Source organism: Sebastes umbrosus, chromosome 20, assembly GCF_015220745.1.
Source record: "Sebastes umbrosus isolate fSebUmb1 chromosome 20, fSebUmb1.pri, whole genome shotgun sequence".
NCBI lineage: Eukaryota > Metazoa > Chordata > Actinopteri > Perciformes > Sebastidae > Sebastes > Sebastes umbrosus.
In genome coordinates this window covers 15,561,248-15,572,979 of record NC_051288.1, presented here as the reverse complement: position 1 = coordinate 15,572,979, position 11,732 = coordinate 15,561,248, and the positions used below count along the sequence as shown (strand labels likewise).

Below are 11,732 nucleotides of genomic sequence, written 5' to 3'. Positions count from 1 at the left end.
TATCTTATATTATCTTACCTTATGTGGAGTATAGCCTAATTCCTTACTCTCTTATGATGTATTCTGATGTTTTATTACCAAAAAATATGCCCCTTTTTTATCATAGATTAAATCCTACATATGTTTAGGCTACAATGTTCTATAATCTGCATATCACAGTTGTTTATCAAACCTGTTAGATAAGCTGTGGAGTTTGCATGTGAATATGAATAATGAAATGTGGCAGACCTGACGTAAGGCTCTGACGTAATTACGCACCCTAGAAACTTCACGTCGGACGTAGTTTCGCTTTCTCAAATCCTCCGAGGAACAGAAACTCCCGAACTTTGGAGAAGGAAACACGCGATCCGCAGACAACCTTTGCACAATAGCTATAAGCTGACAACGTTTATCCATAAGTGTAAGTTCATGCTCATGTATTCATCCGTTCCTAAGCTGAAAACAACTTTGTTTGGGCGCTAAACTAACTTTAATCAGACACCCAGCAGCCAACAAGTCGGGTGTAATAACAACGTATTAAACTGGTGTCATGATGTACAGTAAGTTAATCCATCCTTAACGTGTGTGTGTTTGACTGTAGATGGCTGGAGAACCTGCTGAGACGACTGATCTTGGAGCTGAAGCTGTGGAAACTGACCAAACCGACGCCAAACCTGACCGCAGAGGAAGATTTCTACTGTTTGGGTGACTTCCTTTTCCACATTTACAGTATAAACACACACACACACATACAGTAGCTATATATAAACACATACACACACCCATGAGAGGAAACAACATCACATAGTTTGGTCCATAACGAATTTAATTCACTTCAAATTCACTTTTAATAGGTCATTTCTACAAATATGCATGTTTTACTGTAGTTTTCACTTTCATTATTATTCCCTCTCCAGATAGAGAAGTGGTCATTTATGGGTGTTATAGATAGATAGATAGATAGATGGTAACTTTATTGATCACAAGGGAAATTCAAGTTTCCAGCATCACAGTTCCATAATGCAAAAACATGTTAGTAAAAAGGCAGTAAAAAAGTAAGTAGTGCAAAGTACAAAAAAATATACCAGATATAAAAATACAAGGAGATGAAGAAAAGTGTTAAAACTGAATATAGTGCAGGGTAACAACTGGGATACACGACTGTTAAAAAAGTGAATATAGTGCAGAAGAGACTGTTATAAATGAGTATAGTGCAGGGTAACTCTAGTAGCTTAGTCTATGAAAGTGCACTATTATCTGTCCTGCAGACCGTCCTCCTTTGTCCATTATGGCCAGCAGTCTGTTGAGTGTATATAGCACAGCAATATGGATCATCTGTGGCCTTTTATATATCCATGTTAGTTGTATGTTGTGCTGGTGATTCTTGCCATGTTGCATGGAGAAAGGTCTTGCATAACCAGATATGCATGACTTGAATGTTTTGCAGCGGCAGAACCAGTGTGGTTATCTCTACATCGTTCGGATTTTTTTGCATCAGACTTTTCTTTTTGTCTTTTTGTCCCCATTTTCACCCATGGTACTGTTTTAGTGCAGTTTGCTGCAGATTAGAAGAAACAGAAATGAATTTATCGTATCATAATTGCAAATTTTTTCAAGTAATGGTTGTAAAGCTATTGCTGTGGCGCTACACACACTTCCAAGTAAACAGGTAAATGTGCACGGACACTCACATTTATATACTCAAACAGATACTTTTGAACTCCTTACAATGAGAAGAGATGAAAAGCTTCACGCAACTGTGCACTTTCACTAAGACTGACAATTCTTTGTACATGAGGGTGCCATTGGTTCCTCTTAATAAGCCTCAACTAATCAAAACTTTAAAAAAAATATATATATAAATATAAAATGCATACCCTTGATTTGACACAGCAACCCAGTTTTGGATAGCCTAATTAGACTAATGGGGGTAAGGAGCGTGGAAACAATTTTAAAGTCAATTTTAGGACTGATGTCAGTCCTCAAGTGGCTGCTCAAAATTAGACTGTATTACAGCAGAGTCTAAAACGATGGATGTGAATTCAGTGTGATATCATAGACCCTTCCACAATGTCTTGTGTCTTACTTTGTATTTTTAAAAAGTGTGACGCTGATGATGTTTGTTCCAGTTTGACTCACAAGGTGGCACTGTGAGCCTTTGTAGTGGAGGGACATTTGTTTCTCACAGTCAGACACTTGTAATGAAACACAAAGATCTGTCCGGCATTCACATTTTTATCCCAGACCTTTTCTTTTTTAAAACAAAAAAAACAGCAAAAAGAAGCATCTCACATTTTAGATTTAAACAAATAAAAGTGCTTTTTAAAACAGGCTGAATTGTTCAAAGACAAATCATAGTATAATAAGAAATGATGTATACTTAATCTGCTGCATGGTATGTTTTTTGGCACTTAGTCATGATTACATGGTTGTAAACATGACCACCATATTTAGAAGTATTACATAAAAACGATACCACCTTATCAACAGTACTTGGGCGTATGTCTTTTTCATTCAAGAAGGCATGACCAAACAACAGATTAAATCATGCCATATACCATGTCATCTCTAAAGGATTCAAATTGTGATGATAATTCATTACAGCCTGTATTTCTTGAACTGGATGGATTTTGGTTTAATCTTGCTTTAAAAAACCAAGGCTGAAATTATTGATAACCAAGATTTGTCTTTGGTTATTTGTTGTATGTTAGGGTGTTTGTACGAGGGCTGACCCGATTGCTTTAAAGCTTCGACCGTTGCCATGGTAATCGACCTTCAAATCAGTATTCGAACGCTTTTTTTTTCTTTTTGTACATATAAGTATGTAGTAATAATAATGTATAAATCCCAAAATAGCCTATGAAATAAGGAATAATCCCACAATATTATTCATGATTCAACATTAATTATTATTGTTTATTCTCAGACAGATATCAGTGTTTGTTATGTGTAGAGGTGCGTCAGTAGCACTGTTCCGAAGTTTCAAAAAGCGGTATTCGGGACAGCCCTAGTTTATACAAAGTGGCTGTTTTCTTAGTAATGGATGGGGTTTTAGTTGAACATCTTCTTGTGCGTCCAGCTCTAAACCTGAGGCACTCCCAGTATGTACGTTGGCTACAGGTGGATTCTGCGCCTGTCAGCAGAGGAGCAACTTGTTGCCCTGTCTGACCTCAGCATGGAGCGAGGCGCTGGGGCCATGTGTGAATAGGCCTTTAGAAAGCACTGGTGTGGTGGCGAGGCTGCTGACTCAGGGGGCTCACAGTGCGCCGCCCCCGTCCTCAGCATCCCACTGGCCCAGTCAGGGTGTCCATCCAGTACAGAGAGCATGTCAGTATCTTAGCACACAGCCAAAAAATTAAGCTGCCAGGTCTGGATAGACTTACTCTTTTTTGGGGGAAATAAAAAAGAAACGAGACAAAACCAACGCGTTTCAGATGCAGAGTGGCGTAGCGCTTAATGACGAACCCAGGTAAGACCTCACATTCCTCTTCGCCGTCCTCCTACTGTACCTGCTCCTCTTTTCTGCCATGCCCAACCCACAGCAAAAAAACAGGGTCGCAGCTCTTTGCCCACCCTCGCGCAATTGTTTGGTAGAGTATGCAGGCACAGTTTGGAGGTGGGAGGGGGGCTTTGAAAAAGTTCTGGATCACATGTTTATTAGAATATGGCCGGGCCGCCTGCGAGTGTACGTGCATGAGACTGTCGGTGCGCATTTTGCTGTGTATTGTTGAGTAACTTGATGACGAGGCTCTTCTGGAACAAGCCTGGATTTTCTGAGCCCCCCCAATGGGCCACTGTTGGCTTTGCTATCTGGATGCGTCTTTCAAAGAATGGAAATATGACAGGTCTGTGGGAATTACCTCTCGTGGAAGATTATCTCTCGCTCAATCTGCATTGACGTGGTTGATGATTTTTTTTTTTTATCTGCGCTTAGCAAAAATGTTTTAGTTTCTTCATTAACCCGACGTTGGATTACTGCGACCAAATTTGGCTGCGACATTAATGCCTTTTTTGAAAATGTATGTACTCTTTGGTTTCTGAGTAAGTTGACTTTTATGTGTAGAGACATTTGGGGCTTAAAAGACACAGTCATGTTCTGTAAGAGTCAAGTGTTTTATAGGAATTGTTTCACTTTTGCAAGACGTTCCCACGTAAGATAAGCGTTAACAATACGGAAGTTGAAAAATCAAATCTGTTTTTCTTATATTCATTGTTATTTACCTTCCTTTTACTGTTCTTATTTATGTTTTTGTGTAATGCTAAGTTTGAATTTCTAACAATGCTACCACGAAGTGTTAACTGTCCTTAATATTCTGCTTCTCTCTTGACTGTTATCAGTAAGAAGAACAAGGATGGCCAGACGCGGGAGCAGGACTACTCTTCTGAAAGCCATTACAGAATTGTTTCACCAACATTCCAGTATAAGATGAGCCACCAGCGAGTGGGCAAGTGCATCATCATCAACAACAAAAACTTTGATGAAAAGACAGGTACGGAGAACACGTTTCAACACACATTGTATTTTAAAAAAGAGCGTGCGTTCTAAGACAGATGTGTCTCGGCAGGGATGAATGTACGCAACGGCACGGACCGAGACGCAGGCGAGCTGTTCAAGTGCTTCAAGAGCCTGGGCTTCGACGTCTTCATCTACAACGATCAGACGTGTGAGAAGATGGAGCGTCTTCTCAGAGAGGGTGAGTAGTGACGTCCTCAAGCTTTTATTGTTTCTTTCATGTGGGGTAAGTAACAATGTTGGAACTAATAGGACGCCAATACCAACAAATACCACCATGAAAACATTTTCAGAGCGTTCTTTCGTACTTGCTAAGGTAGTGTAGTGAAGTGTAAGGTGGGTTTCTCACTTCATGCACTCCTACTAGTTTCTAGTCACGCCTTAAAAGTCATGTACTCAAATTGCCAGTTTATTAGGTACACCAAAACTAATGCAGTCCAACCCAACAGTCCTGCATTGAATCCTACCACCATGGAGGTTATAATGTTCTGTTATCGTTGAAACTGTTTTAGAGTGTTGATTCAACTTGTGGTCATTTTAGAGTTTGCTGCTGTTCAGTTGCATTGTGTTATATTGAAATGAAAGCTGTTTCTAATATTTAATCTACTCACATTGATATAAATTGGGTGGTTAAACACCTCTTCGTATAACACAATACAATTCAGCATCACCACAAACTACAGCCTCCAATTCACCACAAGTTGAAACAACACGTCTCTCTTACTGAGTGTAATGACATAGTACAGTCACAGTATTTGGAAAAGCATCTTGTTTACATTATTTTCTATTAATGGGAGGAATGTGAAAATGTTTTTAGGAAAGGTAAGAACCTCAGACAGACATCTCTTTATTTGAACAGATTTGTAATCAGCTCTACCGGATTCATTACGTACAGTACAGTTGTGTGCTGGTGAAATCAATTCCCCTTTAAGTTGCAGTGTGGTCTACATGTATAAGTTCACAATCAACACTCTTCACGACTGTTACAGTATATTTCTTCTCTTAAAACCGCCAGGTCAGACAGCAGGTGGTGCTGTTGTAAAAGTAATTACATAAATCCTAATGAAGTTGCACACAATTGGTGTCCCTGATCAGAGCACTTGCACGTCCACTGGCGAGGTTTAATGACAAGATGTATAAGTTATCTCTCAGGCCATTTGCCCTTGGGAACGCCAGTGGACTTTCTTGTTTAATATGTTATGATATGACATTTTAGTGGCTGCTATTCTTTATAATCTGCACATATTTTTGTCCAGGTTAGTGGTCAGTTTTTTTCCACAGGTTCGACCCTCGATTTAACACTTTATCCAAAACAACTTACCTCTACAACTGCAGAATAGATGTAATGAAATCTGGTATAGCTATTCATGGTTCTCTTTGGGTGAATCCTAGTTATTTTGGCGACCCATTGACCCCTTCTTCTAGAATCAATATCAGGCCAAAATGTCCCATTAGTACAATAAGAAATTTCAAAATCTAATAGACAGGTTGTCATGAAGATTAATCGCCATATTTGTGTTCCCTTTCGGATGATCACTTTCCTCCAGTGCAAACCTCCGGCTAACGTGTCAGCTTTTCAAACAATATATCTCATTATAATCAGTTTGCCATGGGATTTGCCCAGCACATTCACCTTCCTAAAGGGATGGACACTGCTGTGTATCATTTAAAGTCTTGTATAGTATTGTTATATTCCTCAGAGGACACTAGAAGCTATATATTTTACATAATATTAACTCAATAGTTTCTCAAAATTAAGGTTATAATTTAGCTGCAACCTCAAAGTCTCGATGAACGAATTAAGTGCTAAATAAACTCCAGACTGGACCATTAAGTTACTGATATTTTTGATTAGTTTAGAAGTTTACTGAGGCCTGAGCCGCGCTAAGAGTTGAGTGTTTGTTTGTGTGTGTATGGGTCAGCCTCGGAGGAAGACCATAGTGACAGCTCGTGTTTCGCCTGTATCCTGCTAAGCCACGGCGAGGAGGGCATGATCTACGGAACGGACGGAGCCATGCCCATCAAGTCCATGACCTCATTGTTCAGGGGCGACATGTGCAAAAGCTTAGTCGGAAAGCCAAAACTCTTCTTCATCCAGGTAGGAAGTTCTGAAAACTTTCATTTCTAAATGACGGTGTGAAGTTGTACAGTTGTTCGATTAACTTGTAGATTTGTGTCAAGTTCACCCCGAATAGTCACCTTAAGGGTTTAATGATAAATAAATGTAACTTTAAGAGTTGTTTTTGTTGAGATGACAGATTAAAATGGCTTTCAGTTGCTTCCCCACGGACAGATGATAGCTATTGTGAAAAGTTTTACCCGTCTCAGCTTTTAAAAACAGTTAATTTTAATTGCTTCACCAGGTCATCGTTGAGAAAGCTACTCAGGATCACAATGAAATGTCATTTCATTTACTTCACCAGGCTTGCCGGGGTTCCGAATTTGATGATGGTATACAGACAGATTCGGGTCCGCCGAACGATACCCAGGAGACAGACGCTAATCCGAGACATAAGATCCCTGTAGAGGCAGATTTCCTCTTTGCCTACTCCACCGTGCCAGGTACACCAAGTTTCACTTTATATTTTGTATTGCCTAATAAATGAATGCTTGAAGAGAAAGTGTTCTGGGTATCGGTCGCGTACCAGATGTATCGGTGAGTAGTTTCAGTGCTGACTCATGTTGATTTTCCAGGGTATTACTCATGGAGGAACCCTGGGCGTGGCTCCTGGTTCGTCCAGGCGCTCTGCAACGTCCTCAACGAGTTCGGCAAGCAGCTGGAGATAATGCAGATCCTGACGCGGGTCAACTACATGGTGGCCACCAGCTTCGAGTCCTGGTCCGAAGACCCACGCTTCAGCGAGAAGAAGCAGATCCCCTGCGTGGTCTCTATGCTGACGAAAGAACTGTATTTCAACTGACCGCCAGCCTGACTGACTGATTGACTGACTCGACTGACTGACTGACTTGACTGACTGTTTCAGGTAGCGACTTAGCGGTCAAAGCATTCAGGGATGATTCAGGCCCAGCAGGACACTGCACACTTGGGAGCACATTATGACATTTTGCATGTGTAGTTGGGCCCGAAAACAAGCACTCTGTGAGAAACTAAATATCTATTTACAGTGGCACTCCGCGTTCATGTGCTGACGGTTAAACTTCTTCCTCTTCTTCAGGTTATTCTTCGGAATAATAGCGTCACATTTCGATCTGATCTTTTATTTTGACAGGCATGTGAAATATCCATGTTGTTCCACCGGCCCGGAAAATTTGCTGCCACTTTTTGCGGGTTTGGGGAATCATATCTGAATATGTGTCTCTCCATTTTCCAGCATTTGCAAATAGATGTTGAGAGGAACTGAATAGCATGGACAGGAGTCTTAAAGGGATAGTTCGGGTGTTTTGAAGTGGGGTTGTATGAGGTACAGACAAAAGTACCAACACGGGAGCAAAGTAATAATTTGATGTGGACGGGTCGGCAGGAAAACATATTTTAGCCACCTAAAAGAAAGGCTCACCTAAAAAAATTGATAGCAATTTAAGTGTACGGTATATTTAGAATATTTTCACCTCTTCATCTTGCTGTCGGAAAGCCCTTTAAAAATATATTTTTTAAATATTGTAAATATAGTGTACACTTAAACGGATATGGATTTTTTTAGGTGAGCCTTTCTTTTAAGTGGCTAAAATTATTTTTGCTGCCGGCACCGTCCACAGCAGTACAATGCTTTACTCTGGTGTCGGTACTCCTCTCTGTTTCTCCAAGCCGGGGGCGTGCCGACCGTCATCTACTGTCGTTAATACACCTACTAAGTACCTCATACAATCACACTTCAAAACTCCCAACTATCCCTTTAAGGCTAAACGTGGCTCTTGCATTTATTATATGAAATGGGTTTTGAATAACTGAAATAATTTACATTTAGTATTGTGAGATAAGCCTCTCCAGAAATAGACCATAAACCTGTCTAATGCAGTCCCATGCATTTGTACAACGTACAATACTGTCACCGTTATACAATAAGATAAATTGGAAACCAAGGGACAGTTGAATGTTTTAAAATCCTATAGAAAGTCTATAGAAATCCCCACTAGGAAAGGGAATAGAGCGATTGCCATAGGAGAGGATGAGGGCGCTGCCTTAATTAAAAACCCTGTCTGATGCATTGTTAAAGGGAGAAAAGGCATCTGGAAAATGGATGAGACCATTTTCAGCTATTTGTGTTTTCACGTTTTCAGCTGTCAATTGTCAGAAAACAGAAAAAGACAACACTCCTCTGAGCAGAAACACGCGACGATGCTTTTGCCAAAGGCTCGGTGTCTCAGCCTTCCTAGCAAGTTTAATAAGTTGGTAGCAGCATGCTGGCATCCTCAGGTTCTTTAATGTCCCATGAAGTGGGTTAATGTCATGTGAAAGAATGTCATATACGTTCAGCTAGGAAGGTGCGATCTTTTGCTGTGTAGTGATTAGTTCTGTGAGATTTAGTATAAAGTCCACTCCCACAGAAGCAAGGATTATTTGCAATTTGCCAGTTTTCTCAGCCTGATGTTGAAGACTTCACTTGCTTGTTGTTCAACCCCGAGTAAGTGAAGTTTGTGTATTTGCATATAATCAAAATTGCGCACTTGTCTTATTAGTCCGGGTCCAACAAATCAGTTTATGACTTTCCCTTTTTTAATCTTTAAAGTTAGACATTCCTGTTTAATAACTTTATTACATAAGGATACATGCTGTAGGGTTTTTACACTAGAAAGAGAACTTGAGAATGTCAAAAACTGTGTCATAAATTTGGGAAACATCATAGTGTAAAGCTGGACTAGGGCCCAAAGCACAAATACCACATCATTTCACTGTATATTAGTGTTGTACATTGTCATAACATACACTACACTCTCAGCAAAGTCTTTTTTTTTTTTTTAAATTGAGCTTTGATTTAGAAAGAACCAAATTAAATAGAAAGAACAACACTTTTATATTTTATTTTTAAGCACCTTGCCACTTTTAAAAAAAAACAACAATACTGCATTATTTAGTAAATTAATTATTGGCATTGATTTATATGGTAAAATATAAAATATTTCTAATATAATGGAGTTTGCTGATGGTCATTACAACTTACATAAAGTTTGTTTCTGCTATGTTATTGTGCCAAAGTCTGTCAATCACAGAGGCAGCTATTACTGGTGGTGACAAGTCTGAACATACACAACGCACATGTCCGCAATACACACTCTCATTGTTGCTGCAATGTTTTTACATTGTTCACATGATTGCATGTGTCAGTAACTTAGGGGAAAAGTTCAGCAATAGCTTTAATTTGTCATTATACTTTCCCCTTTACACTCCTTGTATTTTTTATCAGTTGTTTATTTTTTATTTTGATAACACTTTTACATTATTAAATTTCTAGTTGCCAGACGTGTGATCAATGCTGGCTGACATGTCCCATTCTACACCCAGTGCACTTGTCCATTACAGCCACAACTCGACACATGGATCTCTGATCAGTGACGTGGTGCCCATCCTGTGCTGAAAGGAGTGTATGCTCCACTTGTTTTGGATTGGAATTATAGGAGGGAGAAAAATATATATTTTTAAGGGTAAAATTTTAAATGCTTTCCGGTGTTAAATGCTGTTGTCCTCAGGAATATATTAGAAAAGATTTGGAAAAAATGAATGAATGAATTACATTGAAAGTATAATCTGGCCCAATTTTCTTTTTTTTAATTTGGGGCAATACCTTGTATAAATAAATTCAAAACAGAGGAATGCTTATGTAAACATTTTTATTGTATTAAACATAAAGAATTTATTCTGTAATGAGGTTTGTGTCATTTTTTTTGCACATCTGTAAACAGACCACATTGAAAGCACGCTACAAGGAAGTTGTTGGTAACATACACTGAATATCACTTAAATAAATATTAAAGAGCCTAGAAGCGTAATTGTTTAGACTTTTTTTTAAAAGATATATCCCTATATAAAAAGTTATAATCACTGTTCAACCCTGTCTCCTACAAAATTATGTTCCCATACAACTAAACTGCATTCTCAATTATGTTTCGAGGGAAACTTATTTTTCTCCCGGATTACGGTTGCAGTTTTAAACACGTGGTTCGCGTTATAAATTGAAACAAATCAAAACAAAAAATGCAACAAAACTAGTTGGTCAGGTTTAGTAAAAAGTAAAAATAGTTACAAACGTATTTGTGATACGTCAAAAACAAACGTAATCCTCGACAACATACGTTGAAACGTAATTCACAATACAGTTTCTTTGTATGGGAATGTAATTTTTAGGAGACAGGGCTGCACTGTTAGGTTTAATTTTCAGCAATCCATACTAACAGTAGACAAATAGCTTCAGCTTTGTGTTAACACTTAAAGGATAACACTGACATTATTCTTTATTTTTCTTATTGTCAGCAAATATCACTAAAAGACTAAAAATAAAAATAAATTGCTGTTGTAATTACTCACTCGAACACCAAATGTGTATTAATCCACAGCTGAAAATAGTCCCCAACAAATGCACTGTTTACTACAGTTTGAGTAACATTTGATAAAAACTACAGTGCCCAGATGTTTTCAGAAATTACTTAATCTTTTTTTTTTTTTTTTTTTAAATGAAACTATAAACCTGTGACCCATTTTTAAAGGTTTACATCTTTAGTAGGAACCAATGGGCTTGGGGCTGAGAGCCACAGACAGGATAGGAAAGTATTAAGAAGTGGACTAATGCATTGTTGGTTTTTGGTATTTTCATTGAACTTCTTGACAATAAGAAAAATATAGAATATCACCATGTAGGGCTCATCCTCGACCAAAGAAATTCTTCGACTAACACTCATACAATTTTGTTGAATAATCGATTAGTTGATCTAATCAACAGATCTGTAAAACTGAGTTTCTCCAGAAAGAATCACACAAAAGCACCCCTTTAAATCTTGTGTTTACCAGAGATGTGCTGATAAGTGTCTTGGAAATAAGTCATTCAGCATGAAACAAGCATAAAAAACGACTAATTGACTGAAGAAATCTTAGTCGACTGAGACCGAAACAACCGATGAGTCGACTAATTGACTAAGAGGGGACAGCCATAATCTGCATTATTATCTTTTAAGTTAAATTTGCTAATTAATGGTAGACAAATCCAACTTCTCGATTGAGTGTCAAAAGCAGATCTATCTTACCAAATTATTATTATTTCTTAATTAAAGACTTTCTTTGCTTCTCAAC

The 11,732-nt window shown here is 38.5% G+C and overlaps 1 protein-coding gene across 1 annotated transcript; it reads left to right on the top strand.

Annotated features, from left to right (window-relative positions):
* The first annotated feature begins 272 nt into the window (after positions 1 to 272).
* On the top strand, positions 273 to 8,159 carry casp7 (caspase 7, apoptosis-related cysteine peptidase). The gene is made up of 7 exons (XM_037756010.1): positions 273 to 400; positions 581 to 684; positions 4,318 to 4,469; positions 4,545 to 4,673; positions 6,415 to 6,590; positions 6,916 to 7,054; positions 7,187 to 8,159. The coding sequence occupies exons 2-7, from the start codon at positions 581 to 583 to the stop codon at positions 7,411 to 7,413; spliced, it is 927 nt and encodes a 308-aa protein (XP_037611938.1). The 5' UTR covers positions 273 to 400; the 3' UTR covers positions 7,414 to 8,159.
* Positions 8,160 to 11,732: the final 3,573 nt, after the last annotated feature.